The 18,887-nt window shown below is 54.6% G+C and overlaps 3 protein-coding genes across 3 annotated transcripts; 2 read left to right on the top strand and 1 right to left on the bottom strand.

The window, feature by feature from the left end:
* Nucleotides 1–81: 81 nt before the first annotated feature.
* Nucleotides 82–7,417, top strand: VPS26B (VPS26 retromer complex component B). The gene is made up of 6 exons (XM_005142795.3): nt 82–475; nt 3,648–3,804; nt 4,355–4,519; nt 5,071–5,246; nt 5,851–5,993; nt 6,488–7,417. The coding sequence occupies exons 1-6, from the start codon at nt 253–255 to the stop codon at nt 6,632–6,634; spliced, it is 1,011 nt and encodes a 336-aa protein (XP_005142852.1). The 5' UTR covers nt 82–252; the 3' UTR covers nt 6,635–7,417.
* A 2,583-nt stretch (nt 7,418–10,000) lies between these two features.
* THYN1 (thymocyte nuclear protein 1) lies at nt 10,001–12,982 on the bottom strand. The gene is made up of 7 exons (XM_034069626.1): nt 12,979–12,982; nt 12,360–12,592; nt 12,135–12,203; nt 11,594–11,686; nt 10,902–10,997; nt 10,139–10,289; nt 10,001–10,047 (listed from the first exon to the last, which is right to left on the bottom strand). Exons 1-7 carry the CDS (start codon nt 12,980–12,982, stop codon nt 10,001–10,003), a joined length of 693 nt encoding a protein of 230 aa, XP_033925517.1.
* On the top strand, nt 12,981–18,787 carry ACAD8 (acyl-CoA dehydrogenase family member 8). The gene is made up of 12 exons (XM_034069627.1): nt 12,981–12,986; nt 13,040–13,163; nt 14,338–14,438; nt 14,824–14,993; nt 15,225–15,334; nt 15,519–15,595; nt 15,794–15,931; nt 16,265–16,400; nt 16,497–16,594; nt 16,673–16,825; nt 17,485–17,587; nt 17,997–18,787. Exons 1-12 carry the CDS (start codon nt 12,981–12,983, stop codon nt 18,047–18,049), a joined length of 1,269 nt encoding a protein of 422 aa, XP_033925518.1. The 3' UTR covers nt 18,050–18,787.
* Nucleotides 18,788–18,887: the final 100 nt, after the last annotated feature.

The raw sequence follows: 18,887 nt of genomic DNA on the forward strand, positions 1-18,887 counted from the left end.
TCGCCGTGAGGGGCGCCGTGGTGCGGACGGCGCATGCGCGGTGCGCGGCGCCTGGGCCGGCGGTGAGGCGGGGGCCGCGCTCCCGGTGAGGGCTGAGGGGCCGCGGGGCCGCGCCCGCCCCGGGCTCCCTCCAGCGGCGCCCGGGTCCCGCCGCCCGTGTCCGTGCCGCATTGCGGGCCCCTTCCGCCCCAGAGACCCCTCGGCTGCTCTGAGCGTCGGGGCCAGGCCGGGCCCCCCCCATCCCCCGGTGCAATGAGCTTCTTCGGGTTCGGGCAGAGCGTGGAGCTGGAGCTGGTGCTGAGCGACGGCGAGAGCCGGCGGCGGGTGGAGCACAAGACGGAGGAAGGGAAGAAGGAGAAGTATTTCCTGTTCTACGACGGGGAGACCGTGTCCGGGCGGGTGGTGCTCACCCTGAAGCACCCCAACAAGCGGCTGGAGCACCAGGGCATCAAAGTGGAGTTCATCGGGCAGATCGGTGAGGCCTCGCGGAGCCGCTCTGCTCTCACTGCCATAGCACGGGAATGCTGCCGGGCCTTGGGGTGTGGAGGTGGGGATGGCGTGAAGCGGGGTGTGCTCCTGCCCACGGGGGGATCGCTATAGCCACACGCAGTCAGGCCATCCTCTGTTGGAGGTGAAGGGAAGGAGCTCCAGCCTCTTTCCAGGTCATTGTTCCCTATTTCCTCGTCCTATATTCCAGCTCTGCTCGGGCACTGGTTTCAGCTCGCAGACTGCATGTGTTGGAGGTGGGTGGTGCTTGTGTTACCTCCTGCAGGTGCAGGTCTGAGCAGTGCCCACTGCCAGGGGGGATTCTCCAGAATGGCTCTGCTGTTGGCATTGCTCGGGTGCCTGTCCACCCACTGCGGGAAGCAAAGGGTGGGCAATTGGGTTGGGTTTGCCCATCCATCCCAGGGGCTTCCCCAGCCTCTGTTTGACCCGGGTGAATGAGCTTTCTTATGGTGGGAGATGGAGATGAGCTCTTAGGCAGAAGCTGTTCACTGTGAGGGTGCTGAGGCGCTGGCACAGGGTGCCCAGAGTAGCTGTGGCTGCCCCATCCCTGGCAGTGCTCAAGGCCAGGTTGGACACAGGGGCTTGGAGCACCCTGGCCCAATGGAAAGTGTCCCTGTCTATGGACCTGGATGAGTTTTAAGGTCCTTTTCATCCCAAACCGGGCTGGGATTCTTGAGGCCTTCTCTTCAGCTTAGTTCATTCCATCTTGACTCTGTTTCTCGAGTGCATGTCTATGTGTCCCTGCATGGTTGGTTGGCTGGCTTCAAGTTGTTCAAAACTCGTGGTTATCCATGTGTGTAACCAATGCGGATTGAATGTTTCCTGCTCTCTCAGAGAGCCACACCCACCTTGATCCCAGTGGAGATGTCCATGTTTCATCCCTGCACCCCAAAATAACTTCAGGATCTTGGAATCATGATCTCACCCTTTAGGCACTGGAGCTGCTCTAAGGTCTGCCCTTTAGGAGCCTTCTCCAGGCTGCCCCAGCCTGGCTCCAGAGCAGAGCTGCTCCAGCCCTCACAGCATCTCCATGGTCTCCTCTGGACTCTCCAACAGCTCCACGTCCCTCTTGTGCTGGTGTTCCTGCTGTCTGGGGCACTTTGACCCCCCCAAACCACTGTGTGAGCTGTGGGTCTGCAGCCTCTGCATTGCAAATCGGGCTGTAGGCAAGGGAACTGGAGGTGTCCCCATCCAACCCCGGTATTGGTGCTGGATGATTTTGCTGGCCTCACTTGTGCTTAATGCTGCTTTCTGGAAGGGAAGGGGAGGCCAGGTAGGGGAGCCTGCAAACAAGAGGGTGTAGCTAAGCCTGTTGCTCAGGAGGGAGCCCATTTGATGATGATTGTCAGTGGAAATTAAGCATGAACTTCACTTCCTGCTCTGTTTTCTCTTTGTGCTGCCTCACCTGCTTCTCATTGCCCATTTTGGAAGACTTTTGAGCCTCACCCAGTTAGAATAAGGGCTCTGAAGTCACATTATCACCCAGCAGGTATGGTAGGAGCTGCTGTGGCCACACACCAGCCCTTTCTTCTTGCCCATCAGGCTCCTTTATTAAAGAGCTGAACTTTGTACCACCTTAATGCTTTCCATCTCAAACCAGCCTGCCTTATATTCCCAGGGTCACGAGGTCAGTATCCACACCATACATAGAGGTGTAGTGGGGAGAATGGGTATTTCAGACCAGGGTCCAGGCTGTGAACACTGTGTGCTCTGTGGCCACTGGTGAGCACAGAACCCATTTAACAGTTCATTTTGCAATGTCCTGAGCATGGTTTTGTTTCATCTGGAAACCCTGTAGCCCTGAAAACTTGCAACTACAACTTATACCTGTTTGCTATGCTAATGTGTGGGAAACACCAATCCTTTCTCCACTTAAGGCTGCAGAGTGGGTCCTTCCAAGGTAGTGCTGGCATTTGCTTCCCCTTGCTTTAAATTCAGTCGTTGCTTTCTGCATTGTGTGGCAAGATGATCTGTTCCTCCTGTTATGTGGCACGAGGCTTCTCCTGTCACGTTAGCAAGCACTTCCCTCCCTGTGGACGTGTATTCAATGCAGAGAGCTGCTTTATTTGTGTCACCTGCCTGCCCAGCCTTGATGGCACTCACTGTTTAGCTTAAGTGACGGGTGTCCTGGTGCCAATACTTCCATTATGGAGATAGGGTGAGCAGAGGGGTGTATGAAACTGAAGTCACAAACTGGAGTCTCGCTGTGCATCTCAAGGAGTGGAGGAGTGAGTCTCACAACAGTTCCTGACCATTGCTAATCCCTCTTAGAAGCCTTCTCTGCACAGTTTAGTGCTGACAGTGAACCTGGGGGTTTGTTTCCTCATCTCACCATATCAGACTGGCAAAGACTTTACCTTTTGGAAGGCCTGTGTGGGTGTCTGGTAGGCACAGTGCTCACACAGCCTTGGGAAGGGCAGGTTTCATTGATGCTTAGCTGTGATACCAAGCTGTTAATGCAAATTGCAGCGCTTGAAGTTTCTGTGGCTTTGTCCTAAAGGAGAATGCTTGTGTAAGTGCATTAAGTGAGGAAACCTGCAGTTGTTTCTTGCAGGCCCAAGAAGGCTGTGGGAAAACTGAAGCAATGGGCTGGTGTTGGTTACCTGGGCTGGTCTGAGCAGTGCTTCCAAAGGTGAATGCTCTTCCCTCATCAGTGTTCGTGTGTTACCCAGGGACTGGTGGAGCACCTGACTCAACCTCCTCCCCACGCACTTGGCAGTCATGCACTGAGTGCTGGGTACTGCAGGAATTGGTGACAATCTCCACTGGTATTCCCTGGTGGGAATCGAGACCACTCAAACTCTTTGTCGTGAAAGGATAAGCAGGAACAGCAGGAAGCTCCTAGTCCTTGATTTTGCCCAGTCACTGTGTGCTGTTCCAGGGAAGCAGTGGTGGTGTTTTCCTCTCCTTCCAGTGGCAATGCCTTTTCCCTGGAATATTGCATGAGCCACTGGCTCCTCTTCTCAACCAGTCTAATTAATACTGATAGGAGGTGACCCACATCCCTGAGGCAAGGTGAGCTCCTCATGTGGAGTTGGTGAGGCTGCACAGACCTCTTCCTGCTGCAGGGCCTGTGTCATCTCCTGCCTTTCTTTCTTGTGTGGGATTGAGCAGCTTACCCAGCCCTTCTGTCTTCCCAGAACTCTACTATGACCGAGGGAACCACCATGAGTTCGTGTCCCTGGTGAAGGACCTGGCCCGTCCTGGTGAATTCACTCAGTCACAGACCTTTGACTTTGAGTTCACCCACGTGGAAAAGCCTTATGAGTCCTACACGGGGCAGAACGTGAAGCTGCGGTGAGTCCCCTCCCTGTGCCCTGGCTCTTGCAGGGTGCAGGTGCTGGTATTCCCTGCATCCCTTCCCACACATCCTTACAAGCTTAGAATGTAGTTCCCAATGGATCTGGGGAGGCTGAGTTGTCTTGGAGGGCTCTGCTTTTATCAGCATGTATTTCACATTGAGGAGCTCCAGTTGACTGGAAATCCAGTTGCTGGCCTTCAAAGGGGGGTTGGGAAGTTGGGATCTGCAAGAAGAGGTGTGTCTGTGGAAACCAGTGTGATCTCATCTCTTGCAAAAGTGGTTTTACCCTGTGCAGGTCGTTACTTGGATCTCCACAATGGTCCTTGGGCAGCTCAGGCTCACAAATGCATGAAAGCTCAGAGAAGCCTTTTCCATTAGAAAATTCCCTTCAGTCTTTTCCAACCCGGGGTATTGGCTGCTCCAGAAGCCAGGATACCTGTGAGACTGCTTGCCTAGTCCAGTGCAACCCATTCAGCCCCACATCCCTCCCTGCTTGTCCCCATTGCTTCCTGAGCCCCCTCTAACAGGAGGGCACTGGCCTTGCAGGTATTTCCTCCGTGCGACCGTCAGCCGCAGACTGAACGACGTGGTGAAGGAGATGGACATAGTTGTGCACACCCTGAGCACCTACCCGGAGCTCAACTCCTCCATCAAGATGGAGGTGGGGATTGAGGATTGCCTACACATTGAGTTTGAGTACAACAAGTCCAAGTAAGTGTCTTGGGAGCAGACAGTGGCTGCCAGGAGCCATCTGCTGCAGGGGACAGCTTGGTTTGGAAGCCTGAGGCATGTGTGTGATGCTCAAAGGGGATCTGTGTGCACGTGTCCAGCAAGGCAGGTTGGATCCTGCAGGGGATCTGTGGGCTCCTCGCCCTGCCCCACCGATGTGGGGGATCACATCTCTGTGATCAAGGTGTGGGAAGCTGTGGCTTCCCTGAGCTTGGAGCACAGTGTGAGGCTGCTGCAGTAACTTCGTGTTCCCTGTATTATCCTTGGCAAGATCAGTATTTCCAAGCGTCTTCCAAGTATCAAGCCTGCTCTTTACCAGTCAGTGCAGCTGAAGTGGGACATCAATTCAGGCAGAGAAGTTGGGAACAGCTCTTTTTAAGCTAGTTTTGATGCACCTTTCCCAGCTGATGCTGACAAACCTGCTGCTGGTGTAATATTGGGGTTAGTTTTCATTGACCTAAACAATTGCATTTGAAGGCTTTGATGTCGTGGTGCAGATACTGATTGTGGTGCTTTGCCCCCTCACATGCTAGGTATCATTTAAAAGATGTGATTGTTGGCAAGATCTACTTCCTGCTGGTGCGAATCAAGATCAAGCACATGGAGATAGATATCATCAAGAGAGAAACAACAGGGACCGGCCCCAACGTCTATCACGAGAATGACACAATAGCCAAATACGAGATCATGGATGGGGCACCTGTGAGAGGTGAGAAGGCAGATGAACCCTTCGGAATTCCTCTTCTTGGGAGTCTTTTGGGATGGGAACAGGAGTCCTGCAGTATCTTCAGCTGGATCTGTGTGCTCCTGTTTCACTGGTGGGCTCACCAGTGGTGGTTAAATATGATCCCCTTCCTTCTCTGATCTGATGAGGAGGAACTGAGGCATAATGAGCTGCAATGACTTAATTCTTGTGCTGAAGCAGTGGAATAGATGTAAATTCCCTGCTGGCATGGGCCACCAGCTGGCATTGCTGCAGCTTGGAGCAGAAAGATGATGTTCTAGCTGCCTGCCAGTCTCCTGTGCCACATTCTCCTCTGCCAGAGAAAATGGCACCTTACTCATTCCTTCCTGCAGTGCTGTCTTGATGAAGGTCACAGCGAGTCCCATGCTCTTAGAAGCGGAGGTGGAGTAGCTGTCAGCAAGGGCAGGATCCCTATGGGTTTCTGAAGCAGGCTGAGATGTTCTTGCTCCTCTTACCCCACGTGTGGAGATGGTCACGGTGTTTGTGGCCTAGTGAGGTGTTTTGCTGGTGCTCTCCTAGTTGACAGCTGTGCATTCTGCCTGTGCTGATGGTTCTGTGCACTTTGCAGGGGAGTCCATTCCCATCAGGCTCTTCCTGGCTGGCTATGAGCTGACTCCAACCATGAGGGACATCAATAAGAAGTTCTCGGTGCGTTATTACCTCAACCTGGTGCTGATCGATGAGGAAGAGAGGCGCTACTTCAAACAGCAGGTGAGGAGCAGAGCTGGTTTTCTTCTTGGGCCTATGGACTGTCACTTGGGCTCCTGTTTTAGAAGCACCTTCTGGGAATTTGGGATTCCCATGGGGAGAATCATGTTCTTGCCCGAATATCCATAGGGATATTCCATATACCAATAGCCATATACCAATGAGCATGTGCAAAGAGTGGTCCACATGGGTCAAATGTGAGCCTAACTGGGATTTCTTTTCCACTGTTGCCCCATGGTGGAGCTTCTCACCTTACCCATTCCAATGTGATAGCCCATGGCTGCCCTAGATGTCCAGTGGGATGCCTCTGTGTGCTCAGACCCTGGGGAGCAGAGCTCTACCCAAACACACCAAGGCTGCAAAGGGCCACACATGTGGTGGAAGATGCCAGCATGGGCTGAGCTCTCACTGCTTGCCTGGCTCAGCCTTTGGGTCTGGCTGGGGCCAGGAGGAGGCCCCACAAGCCCTGACCAGGCCTGCTGGCTGTGTTACTGCAGGAGGTGGTGCTCTGGAGGAAAGGAGACATCGTGAGGAAGAGCATGTCCCACCAAGCAGCCATCGCTTCCCAGCGGTTTGAGGGGACCTCCTCGCACCCCGAGGCCAAGACCCCCAACCAGCCTGCAGAGAACAACGGCCGGCAGTGAGGGGCCACACAGAGGATGCTGCTGTGGAGCCAGAGGGACAGCAGCAGCAGGAGGAGGAGGAGGACAAAACACTTGAGAGACTTTGTGAAAACAAATACCCGTTTTTGACTTAATTCCTTTCTTCAAAGGACTCGCAGGGTGGGAAGGGATGGGAGGGCAAGAGGAGCTGCAGCACTGGTGCTGCGGAGCTGAAGGTGCCTCAGTGCTTCCCAGTCAATGGCATTCCTCTGGGAGCAGCTGCTTTGAGGCGTGTGTCCTGAGGCTGTGGAGCTGCCTGATCTCCTCTCTGCCCCGAGACCCTTTTGGTGTGGCAGTGGGGAGGGAGAGAGCAAGTGGAGGCCCCATCTGCTGCTGCTTCCCAGCGGGGTGGAGGTTGCTCTGGGGCTGTGCAGGATGGATATTGCCTTGCCTTTCTGAAACCTTCACGAGGAAAAAGGACACAGGGATTAGCTGGAAGGTAGAGGAGGGACTCGGACTGAGGTGTGGCCTTCTTGAAGTGCTGAGTGTTATCCCCTCGCTGCCTCCCCTTCCTTTCCATGCTGGATTCCTTGTCACAAACAGCTGTATCATGTCACTGACTCAGCCACACTGAGCACGCTGCAGTGGCCTTGCTGTGGAGCTCCTGTGTGTCGTGGCAAGGAGGAGCTGTGCCTGGCAGGAGGGAGCGAGGCATGGGAGTGCAGGAGGAGGTGGCACAGGTTGGGCAGAGCTGTGAAGGTCCCAGTGCTGTTGAGTCGGCAATAGGAGGGGGCAGGAGGCTCCTGGCCAAGAGCAGTGCCTTCCTAGTGTTGTCCCAGCACCTGCCTGAGTGCCCCTCTCTGGCTGGAGAGCTCCAGAGGATGCTTTGGGGGGGTGAGACATCAATGGGGGCTCTCCTGGGAGTGGGCTTACGCTGCACACGCTGTCCTGCTCGTTCCTGTGTCCTTGTGGCAGAGCAGTCTTTGTAGTAGGGACAGACAGGGCAGTATAGAAACACATGTGTATGGTTGTGTTTGCTTTCTCAGGCCTGTGGGATGAGGATTAGGAATTACAGAAAGTGGATGAAATGGTTTTAAGAAGCTTATGGCCTATGTGTGTGCTGCTAGATGAAGCCAAGTGGCAACCAGGATGATAGAGCTCTGTGTTTCCAGAGGCACATTCCTAAGGTCTGAGCTTGAAGATCTGAGGGTAATGTTGTGATTTGAGAACTTGAATGTGGGCTTTTCCTTCCCTGAATTAAGCTTTTCCTAGTCTTCAGCTAAGTGAAATCATGAGAACATTCCCAGAAGGGAGTCATTCCTCCATTAACAATTAGATGTGGCTTTGTAGACTTGATGGAGTCTGGAGAATATCCCCCCTGTTTAGCTGCCCTTTGAGGAAGCAGAGGGCTAGACCTCCTACCAGATGGAGAGACAGAAGCCTGCAGGAAATGCTGGGATATGAGCTCTGTTGAGTGGGATTTGCCTGGATTTCCCTGTGAGTTGGTGGCTCACTGGGGTATCTTCTGCTTTGTTTAGTGGAGCAGTGCTGGTGGAGGGAGCGGGGCCTGGGTGGGATGGGGAGCATTTTATGTACTAAGACAGCTACTGTATCCCAGTGATAAATGTGTGTTTCTGCTTGCCAAAGTCAGTTATCTTTTACTCACCACGTGTAAGCCTGTGGCTGTCAGCAGAGCTGGACAGATCGCGCTGTTGTAGAGGACACTCCTGAGCTCGTCCCCGCCCGATGCTATGTCTCACCCTGTGCTACTCTCATCTGAAGACGTGGCTTGCTTTCTGCCCATGAGAGGTCTGTGTTGTGGGCTGGAGCTGGGTCTTCCTGGTGTCAGACAAGTGCCCTGTGGCAGGGCAGGGGGTCAGGAGGCAAAGGAACCTGGATTTACTCCTTTCTGTCCCTCTCTGTGCAGGGGGAACCTGTGCTGTGGCAATACACAATCTTTTAGGGACAAGTGAAGCTCCCGATGGGAGCCTTGGGGATAGCAGACTATCCTTCCATGGCTTAGCTGAGCACAGCAGTACCCTAACCCCCACTCTAGCTTCCCCTCAGCTCCCATCCTACCTGGAATTCCCATCCTCGCCCATTCCTCTTGCTTGTAGGCCACGTGGTATTAAAGAAACCCCGTGGATGAAGGTGTCTCTGCATTCCAGGAGTGTTTTGTTTACTGGCTGAACAGCAGCAGTACTGGATGTGGGATAACAAGGCACAGTTGGGAGAGTTCTGTTCAACATCTCACCACGTAGGGAAGGTTCCCTTGGAAAAGGTGCATGAGTTGTTTGGGTTGATTTTTTCCCTCTGTGCCCCTCCCGTGTCCCTGCTTGTGGAACCAGAATGTAGAAACGATTCCCATTTTTCCCTTCATCTAATGGACCATTCACCTGTTGCCCACTAGGCCCTGTGTTTGTCTGGGACGGAGCAGATGTGCTGAGCCTCTTCAGAGAGAAGCGGAAGGAAGCATAAGGTCACTGTGGGTATGAGAGCAGTTCCTTAGCATGTAAGGGGCTTACAGCACTGGAGCAGTCGTGGCCCCTGAGGTTCTGTTAGCCCTTGGCTCATTCCCTCTCCCCCAGGCAGGCTGGAGCAGGGGCAGTGTGCAAGTCCTCCAGCCAAGCAGTGCAACCTGTAATTAAGCCTCTTGCTGTGTTTACATGTTTCTTAATTCATTGTCTTTTCAATGGCTGTATTTTCCAACTTGGGTTTTTTTTGTCTCTCCAATTAAAAAGAGCCAGCCCTGGCTGTCAATGCTGTGCCCGACCTGGTCTGCTGTGGTTCATGCTGCCTGCCTCTGGCCTTGGGTTCTTTATGGTACAAAGCCATTTTCCCTGAGTGCTGTGCAGAGCAGCGCTCCAGGAGGAGCTTGTCCTTTGGTAGCTTTGTCAATCCTTGGTCTTCCTTTAGAAGCTTTGCTGATGGAGAACCCTTATAGCTTACAATGAGCAAGGTAGCTGTATTTATCTTCCACTTCCCTGATCCCATAGCTTAAATAACCTGAGGAGTCTGGTACCTACAGGAAGTTAACTGATGTGCTTTGCAGCAAGCAAGCTGAATGTGTATCTATATGTTCTTGTTCTAGTGGTACCTTCCTGCAGAGCAATGTGCCTCTGCAGCACATGGAACCGCACTGGATCCCGTAGTAGATCCCCAAGGAGGATGTTTGGTCCCTCAGGAGCTAAACTGCAGATTTCTCAGCTATCACAAAGGAGAAGCTGCAGTTGATTCTCAAAAGCTTTATTTAAAAAGAAGCAAGTAACAGTGGGTCAGGAGAAGGGATGTGGAGCTGTGGATCATGTGCGGGCACATTTTGTTGCTGGGGTTGAGCAAGGGAACTTGGGAATTAGGCTGGTTTAGGAGCATCAAAGGCAAGGTACAAACTGTGCTGCTGGTGGGTTCTTAATGTGGCTTCTCCTCTTCCAGACTCAAGACAAAATCAAACTCCTCTGCATTGGAAAGGTAAGGGAGGAAAAGCTGTAAATGGGACTGGAAGGCACTGGGAGTGAGGGCTGCCTCCGCAGGGAAGAAGGTTCCTACCTTGTGTCAGTGGCTGGATGGAAAGCCGCTGTCTTGTGAAGAGCATCATGTTCTTGAGGGGGCCTCCATCTGCTTTGTGTGCCAGGTGGTGAGCCTTGATCTCAGAGAGTGGGATGAAGCGCTTGGTCATCCGCACAAACTGCACATCCACCTGGGAAGCGAGGGGCAACACAGGAGGATAAAGCCTCCAGACATCCCATAAGATGTTGGTGGAGGGGGATAAAGATCTTAAACTGAAGCAAATGCCACCTTATAACAGTGTGGAAGCTTTTCCTTGCTTGAGGCTAAAAGAACTTTGGGTTGCTCCTGCAGGTGATGTGCTGACGGCAATGTGAGCACTGGGCACTAGCAGCACACATCCATGCTGGCACAGGCAATACAGAATGAAGCTGTGGGATGTAGTCAGCCTGTGAACAGTCACTTCCCTGTCACTGAGTGTGCCTCAGAACTACAGCTTGCTTTGTGCTAGGCTGAGAGTGGTACTTAGAGATGTTCTCTTTGCTAACCCAGAATCCTGCTGTGCATGGATGTCAGTCTGCATCCAACATTTAAAGACTTAGGGGGATAGATTTGGCGGCCTTCTGGAAGAAATAGGGGAAAAGGCAGAGAAACCATCAGCCTTGACCTTCTTCTTGAGAGAGAACAAGGTAGCTAGGCCAGGACAGAAGCTTAAGGGGACACACAGTATGATGCAAAGAGGCTTCTGCCTCCACTCAGCTTGCACACAGAGCTTGAAGCAGCTGTATTTGGTTTACTACATTACCATGGACCATTTGGGGTTCTCTTTTCTGCTGGAGGAATCATAATGAGGATTCTTCTGATCAAACTGTGTGTGATCAGGGTAAGCCTCCTTTACGATCTGAAGCAGAAAGGGAGAAGAACGTGAGACATTGGTTCAAAGCAAAGGCTATTGAAATGCCCTTGAGCAAGCTGTGAGTAGAGAGAAGGACTAATCCTGATGCACAGCCTGGCTTTCCCTGCGCTCCATTCGAACAGGGAGATCCTTTTCCCTCCTTTCCATCTCCTGGGTGATGGAGCAGGACAGTTGTCAGCGAAGCCCCATCACCTCTATGGAGCACGATGCAGAGGAGCACACCCAGTTGGGTAGAGCATGAGAGCCTTTGTGGTGAGTTCTCCTCCTGCAGAAGCTGCTCTGTGCCCCAGGTTTTATTACTGACTAGAACTGAGTTGGATTTTGATCCGTGTGGAGCAAGAGCTGGCTGGAAGCACCCTGACATGCCAGCAGGGGAACAGCTTGGTCCCACTTCTCCAGGGAGAAGTGCTTGTGTCAGCCCTGCTGTACATCTATCTTTGAGCCTTGATGTCCCAAGCTCACCTCCTGTTCCCACTGCAGAGCTTTTGCCCCCCTTTGGTGCAGAGACAGAAGCAGGGCTACGGAGCTGTTGGATAACCCGTTCCCTGCTCCAAAACACTGGACAAGGAAGAGGCACTCACCTTGACAATGCCAACAATGCCAGGCTCTTTACAGTTACTGTGGTAGAAGAAGGCCTGCTGCCCAAGTTTCATGGCTCTCAGGAAGTTCCTTGCCTGTCAGGTGTAAAGAAGAGACTGAGCTCTTTGCATCAAGGGTTTCATTATAAGCAGCAGGAACAAGAGGGTGTTATGTGAAATAAAAACCAGGCTAAAGACAAGCTCCTGGTGGTTAGGAAGCATGTGGGAATGCAGCAGTTCATCAGAGCTGATCATGTATGGGGGAAGCACATACAGCAATGGAAGCACACGTGGATTTCCTCTGTGGAGGGGCCTGGAACAGAAAACTGATGTCCACTGAGAGTGTTTGAGTAAGGGCAGCTTGCAAGAGGTTGCCAAAAGGAATAAGAGCTGGTGAAAGCAAAAGGAAAAGTGGATGATGTAACAGAGCATTGCTCAACCTTTGACCAGCACATCCCCAGAAGCAAATCCTTTCTGCAGGCAGAACAGGTTCCCCATTTTCCCAGTGCTCCTGCAGTGCCTTCCCCTGTCGTGTGCTCCTTACCTGGTAGTTTCTTACTCCATCCCAAAAGGTGGTCTGGTTGGGCTGAGCTTTCAAGTCCTCAATGCTGAACTGCCAAATGGAATGAAAACACATGTGGGTTTGCAGGGAGACAAAGGGGGGTGAGAAGTGAAGGCACAACAGCGTTCATCCGGATTGCCTGAGCCCATAACCCAGCAGGGACACTGCTGCTGCCCCCTGCTGAGTAACGGGGCTGCAGCTCCTTACTTTCACATCCACTCCCTTCTCCAGCCTGCTCTCTGGTTCTGACTTCAGCAGCCAGTGGCAGTAAGTGATCTTGCTCTCCTCGCCACCGGAGTCAGACTCCTTTGTCTTCTTCCAGTTCTTCCACCCTGACTTGGAACTCCCAGCTGGGGTCTTTGTGGACTTCTCCTCTTCCTCCTCCTCCTCCGGAGCCTCCTCCTCGGTTTTGGCAAGTTTAGCATCAGGCTCTTTTTTATCTTTAAAAGAGACAACAGAACACTCAGATAAACCCCATTCTGCTCCCAACAGCAGTGATGAAAGGCTAAGATGATGCTTATTTGCTGGAGTTTAAGCAGAGGGGGCCATGGATGAGCCAATGGGATGCTTTGTTCATCTTCTGCTTTAAACACCACAGAACAGTGCCTTGGTGCCTGGTTCTTGCTCTTTGGGGTTTTGTCTGTGCAGACACCAGTATCCTGTTGCTGCACTGCACCCACGCAGGTGAAAGCTCTTTGTAAATGGAACTGAATTGTGTTTCTGAACCACCTGGCCTTGTGAATGCATCACTGCCCTCATCTACAGCCCGGCCTCGGTCACCCCTGGCTGCTCAGCCCGTCTGCACAGAGGAAACACTGTCTGGAACCCATGTGCGTTAAGATGCCTGCAGTTTCACTACAGCTCAAGTGAGACAGTGAAGATGCCAGCACAGACCTGCTACTGCCGCTTTGTCCCTCTTCCTGCTCGGCCAAGGCATCTCTGCTCGCTCGGAACGATCTTCTCTCCGCCGGGAAGCTGCTGTGGAAGGAGGGAAGAGGGAGAAGCGCTCAGGTAAGCTGAGGAGGGCAGAGGCAGGGCAGCAGGAGCCGTGCAGGGGTGAATGCTTCCCTTCCCCGGGCCCAGCCGTTCCCTCTATCAGTGCTAGCGCTGGCCCCGGATCAGGACCACACCCGGTGCCGGAGGCGCTGATGGACACCGGCAGCAGGGCAGTGATGGAGGAGAGGCCCCTGTGCCCTGCGAGGGGAGGCAGAGCCGCTGTGCTCCGGAGCCTGGGCTCTGCCTGGGCTTGTCCACCCGCAGCTCACACCCCCCACGGGCAAGGGCTGGTGCGTCCCCCCCTGCCCGTCGGGCAGGGCCCCTGGCACCGTCCGCCTCCGCCGGCATCAACTTTTCCAGCCCCGGTGCCAAGCGCTCCCTCCCCTCCGTGCCCGGCTCCGTCCGCCCCACCGCGGTCCCCCCTCACCGGCTCCTGTCCCCCGGCAGCGGCACCGGCAGCGGCACCGGGCGCACCGTGAGCGCGGCCGGAGGCGGCGGAGCCCTCGGGGCTCCCGGAACCAGCGCGCAGCGGGAGGCGCCGGGGGCCGGACTACAGCTCCCAGCCTGCACCGGCGGAGGAGGCTCCGGTGCGGCCATGGCCTGGTGCGGAGCCCCCCGAGCGGCGCGGCTGCGGCCGCTGCTGCCCGCACGGCTGCGGTGCGGGGCTGGACGGCGCCGCATCGCCTCCTGCATTGACCGTGAGCATGGGATGGGTGGGAGGGGATGGGGAGTCCCGGGCCCTGCCCGTACCTTGGGTGTATCCTGGTTGTATCCTGAGGTTCAAGCTATCCAAGGTTGTACCTTGGTTGTATCCCGAGGCTCGGAAGGGTCCCGGTGCAGCGCGGCGGAGGCAGAAGGGGCGGCTCGTAGCCCTGATGCTGAGCGGGGGCTCTGGTTACCGGGATAACAGCTGGGGCTGAGCCGCTCTCCTCCTACGGGATTCCTGAGCGCTGCCCAGATGCATTGCTGCCGTGTGGGACTGAGCTGCAGCATCCCTGGGAGAGGAACCAACACATCAGCGTTGGGTGGAGCAGGATGCAGGCTCTGACTAAAGCTATAGAGGGCTGCTTTATTCTTAGCTTGCTCCTCGACTTCCTTGCAGTCCCAGTGCTTGGGACACTTGGATGGTGTTTGACACTCGTTTCCCTGCAGCAAACACGGTTTCTGGTCTCTCTTCCCTCTTCCTTAGCATCCGCTGGGCTCACTGAGGAGCAGAAGGAATTCCAGAGCATCGCCCTAGGTTTTGCTGCCAAGGAGATGGCTCCTCACATGGCTGAGTGGGATGAGAAGGTACCGCAGCCCCAGCAGGGTTGTACTGCTCTGCTTTCTGTCCCTTAGGACATGATGGGGATTGGGGCTCCCTAGAGGGGTGGTCCTGCAGTAGCCCCTCGGTGCTGTCACATCATCTGTAGGACTTGGCTTTGAGGCTGCAGCTGGGGTGGAAGCCATCAGGAAGACCTTGAAGCCTCCCTGGCCAGGCTGTTCCATCACCTGAGGCCTGGGTTTACTCCTGCAGATGGTCTCTATCAGCCGAGGCAGAGACAAACCCTTCTGTAACCCACCCAGTTCACGTCAGCTCTGGAGGACCTTGGGTCTGGCCTTGCTGCACCAAAAGAGTTTGAATCCGAGGTTGAATTCCCCCTGGTCACTGCGCTCCCTCTGCCTGTCCCAATAGGAAATCTTCCCTGTGGACACCATGCGCAAGGCAGCCCAGCTGGGATTTGGTGGGATCTACGTGAAACCAGATGTCGGCGGCTCTGGATTGTCACGACTTGATACCTCCATCATCTTTGAAGCGCTCTCAACGGGATGTACCAGCACCACCGCTTACATGAGCATCCACAAGTGAGTTGTTCCATGGGCTCTGAATCCAGCTGGATGCAGCTCTCTTGGGGCTGCTGCTTAGTTCAAGTTGGGATCCTGAGCAGACCCGTCCTTGTGAGGGTCTCTTAGTGGTTATGAACAAACAGGCTCCAAAAGGAGATGCCATCATGAAGCGATTCTGGCTCTGTGGCATGCAGGATGGGATTAAGTGCTGGCTGTGTTGGTAACGCTGCTCCTTCTCTGCTGCTCCAGCATGTGTGCTTGGATGATCGACACCTTTGGCAGCGAGGAGCAGAGGCGCAGGTTCTGCCCGTCCCTCTGCAGCATGGAGCAGTTTGCTTCCTACTGCCTGACTGAGCCAGGTGAGCATCCTCATCGGCTCCTTCCCAAGCTCCCAGTGCAGCTGAACTGGACTTGACCATTCCAAGCAGCAGGGAAGTTTCTGCTCGTGTTGACCTGGGCGGTCACTGGGATGTTGGGAAGAGGCAGGTGGGGGGTTCTGGCTCTGGACTTGCTTCACTGGCTGCTTCCTTACCTCTTGAGCAGGAAGTGGGAGTGATGCAGCTTCCCTGCTGACCTCGGCTCAGAGGAAAGGGGACACCTACGTCCTGAATGGCTCCAAGGTACCTCCCTGCTCCTCCTAAGGCTGCTGGATGCAGTGTATGCGTTTCACCATTTCCATTTCCTGCTGTCTCCCCATCTCTGTGTCTCCTGCACAGAGCATTCAGCAGAGCTGGTCCCTAAACACCTTCTGGGGTCCCCGTAGCTGCAGGCTCTGGGCTAGCACAGGACAGGGCCCCCTTTGTTGTGCCTTCCTGCAGGCCTTCATCAGCGGAGGGGGGGATACGGATGTCTACCTGGTGATGTGTCGCACGGGAGGCCCCGGCCCCAAGGGCATCTCCTGCCTGGTGCTGGAGAAGGGAACACCAGGGCTCAGCTTTGGGAAGAAAGAGAGGAAGGTAAGAGGCTTGGGGCTGGCTTCCTGGGTGCGTGAGGGAAGTGTGGGATAACGATGAGGGATCTCTTCTGGGATGGGACCAGAATCCCACCTGGACCGTTCTTCCCAAGCCAAGCCCAGCTTAGGTGAAGTTTGCCCTTTGTGAAGGGAAGGGTTTTAATGTCGGAAGCATCACAGAGCATTGGATCCGTGCCTCTTCTCATTCCCGTTTCCACACTGGTTCCAAACCACACAGCCTGGGGTGCTCTGCAGCAGCTTGGCAAGGAGACTGAGGGGCTGAGAGCAGTTCTGTGCTGCTCCTGGGGCAGGCTGAGGGCACACTGCTCTTCCCCAGGTGGGCTGGAACTCCCAGCCAACTCGAGCTGTGATCTTTGAGGACTGCGTGGTTCCTGTCAGCAACCGGCTGGGAGCCGAGGGGCAGGGCTTCAGCATCGCCATGAAGGGCCTCAATGGAGGCAGGATAAACATCGGTGAGGAAGAGGAGGAGGAGGAGGAGGGCTGGAGCATCTTGTTCCCTGTCTGTCACTGCCTCACATTCACTGTGTGTCCCTGTCTTCTCCCCCCAGCTTCTTGTTCCTTAGGAGCTGCTCACGCCTCCGTGCTCCTGGCTCAGGAGCATCTCCGCATCCGCAAGCAGTTTGGGGAGCCCCTGGCCAACAACCAGGTACCCTCCATCCGAGCCGGGCACACGGCCCAGGCCCCCCTCTGCCCCCGGAGGTGCTGACCTGCTCTCCCTGTGCAGTACCTGCAATTCAGGCTGGCAGAGATGGCCACACGCCTGGTGGCAGCACGGCTGATGGTGCGCAACGCGGCACGGGCACTGCAGGAGGAGCGGGACGAGGCACCGGTGCTGTGCTCCATGGCCAAGCTCTTTGCTACCGATGCGTGCTTTGAGGTGGGTCATGGGAGCAGCTTTGCAGCCCCTCCAGGGTGTCAGGGAGCAGCTGGGTGCTGGCATCACCCAGCCCCAAGCACCTTCATTGAGCCAGAAGCCTCATTTCAGGAGCAGGGTGTTCATAGGACCGAGTTCTGCAGCCTGTGGAGCTCCACAGCTCAGGCTTGTGCTGCCTGCACTGCTTTCTAGAGGACCAAGGAGGGGGACAGGACAGGGAGCAGAGCAGGATCATACCCATGCCGCAGGCTGGGAGGGGTCCCTGCTCATGGTAGGGGATTGGAACTGCATGATCCTAAGGGCTTCCCAACCCATTCCATGATTCCCAGGTAACAAGTGCTCTTTGATAGGCCACTGAGAAAAGACGTTACCCCAAAACATCCCAGAAATGGGGAAGCAAGAAGGGAGGACAAGGACCGATTTCTCCCTCTGTGACCAGTAGATGGTGGTGTTGGCGTCTTGCATCGGTAGCACCACAGACAAGCAGCAAAATAGCCCTTAAAGGTGTTTCCCTTGGTATTACTGTGCTATAAATGCATCGTTAATGTGAAACAGCACTCGGGTGATGTGCTGGCACTGAGAGCAGCACTGGGAGCTCTTCCCAAGCTCCCATCCCTGCCGTGCCCTCCGTGTCCCTTCACTGGTGGTTGTTCTCTGCTCAGATCTGTAACCAGGCTCTGCAGATGCATGGGGGCTATGGGTACCTGAAGGACTATGCTGTGCAGCAGTTTGTGCGAGATGTCAGAGTCCACCAGATCCTGGAAGGTAAAGGGCATGTTCCTGCTGGGAAACCATCCTGTCTCTGACAGGGTCTGTCCTTATCTCATTTGGGCCATTCTGGGTTCCCCTCCTTTGAAATCCCTTCACCTACACCCAGGACATCCTGTTTCCAGTACCAAGTGTGTCCACACTCCCTCTGTGCGTTGTGTGTGTGTGTTAATAGTCTAAACACGGATGTTGGTTTATAGCCACTCCTGGTGCTGCACCCTTTCAAAGTACAAGCACCAGCATCTGCCACTCTGAAGCCTGAGCAATGTGTTGTGTTTTGCCCCAAATGCCACCTGCATCAGCGGGAGGAGCTTTTCTGTGCTGGAAACTGCTGATCCAGGGAGAACCCTCTATCTGGGGGAAAATCCCTTGACTTCCTCTCTTTTGCATCCCTATCCCGCTGCAGGTACCAATGAGGTGATGCGGATGATCGTGGCCAGGAGCCTGCTGCAGGCCTGAAGCCAGGAGCTCTTCTCCAGCCTTAAACTGCCATCGTCTGTTACACACTGTTTCCCTCCCCTGTGCACCAGCTCCCTGCCTGGGAGCACAGAGGGGGATATCCCTATGGAAGCAGCCTCATACAGGCTGGAATCGCACAGCTGGATGCCCCTCACATGCTGCCACTCTGTGCCTGGCAGAGCTGCTGTTGTGTGGCTCCTATTGTGCAGCCTGAGGATGCAAATCACAGCGGTGAATGTGAGCCTCTGTCTCCGCATCTCCATCACAGGCTGTTTGCCACCCCAGAGAAACCCCAGGCTCTGCTGAGTCAGGGCTGAAATGGGAACACTGGGCAGAGGTACAGCCTGAATCCTATGGGATTTCTGCTCTTTAGTTCAAGGGAACTATTTGCTCTGCTTTAAAACCTGGCCTCTGGGGACATAGGGAACAAGTTACCCACATAACTGCAGCTCTAACCACTTGCAATGGCTTTTTAACTATGAAGCAGGATGCTTCTGGGCTACCTGGGAGCATTCCTTTTTATCCCAGCACACCTTTCCCAATGGACTGATGGTTGTTCTCCCTGTTCCCACCACGTACTGGTGCTTAATCTAAGCAGTACAAACACTACGGTGCTGCCTGGGAACCTGTTGTTCCTAATCGGTACTCCCTGCCCTGCACAGGACAGGGGGAATAAATCAGTGAATTCGGGTGTTTCCCCTCAGATTTGGAATCAATAAAGCAGTGATTTGATCTGATCATTCCCTTCTGTGCTATGGCAGGGATTAAACCCGGCTCCTCTGCGCCCAGCACCCGCTTCACCCCTGAGCGCGGAGGAGGGGCACAGGGACCCGGCTCA

The sequence above is a fragment of the Melopsittacus undulatus genome, chromosome 15 (assembly GCF_012275295.1).
Source record: "Melopsittacus undulatus isolate bMelUnd1 chromosome 15, bMelUnd1.mat.Z, whole genome shotgun sequence".
Taxonomy (NCBI): domain Eukaryota; kingdom Metazoa; phylum Chordata; class Aves; order Psittaciformes; family Psittaculidae; genus Melopsittacus; species Melopsittacus undulatus.

Bases quoted from the DNA above. Each gene is read 5' to 3' on its own strand.
- THYN1 (XM_034069626.1), bottom strand. The intron at 10,998-11,593 runs GTGAGTGCCTCT...TTTCTGCTTCAG, and splicing joins GCATTGTTGGCATTGTCAAG to ATCGTAAAGGAGGCTTACCC. The intron at 10,048-10,138 runs GTAGGAACCTTC...TTTCCAATGCAG, and splicing joins CATCCAGCCACTGACACAAG to AGGAGTTTGATTTTGTCTTG.
- ACAD8 (XM_034069627.1), top strand. The intron at 13,164-14,337 runs GTAAGCTGAGGA...CCTCTTCCTTAG, and splicing joins GAAGAGGGAGAAGCGCTCAG to CATCCGCTGGGCTCACTGAG. The intron at 16,401-16,496 runs GTGAGGAAGAGG...TTCTCCCCCCAG, and splicing joins TGGAGGCAGGATAAACATCG to CTTCTTGTTCCTTAGGAGCT.
- VPS26B (XM_005142795.3), top strand. From the start codon at position 253: ATGAGCTTCTTCGGGTTCGGGCAGAGCGTGGAGCTGGAGCTGGTGCTG. The intron at 3,805-4,354 runs GTGAGTCCCCTC...CTGGCCTTGCAG, and splicing joins GGGCAGAACGTGAAGCTGCG to GTATTTCCTCCGTGCGACCG. The intron at 4,520-5,070 runs GTAAGTGTCTTG...CTCACATGCTAG, and splicing joins TTTGAGTACAACAAGTCCAA to GTATCATTTAAAAGATGTGA.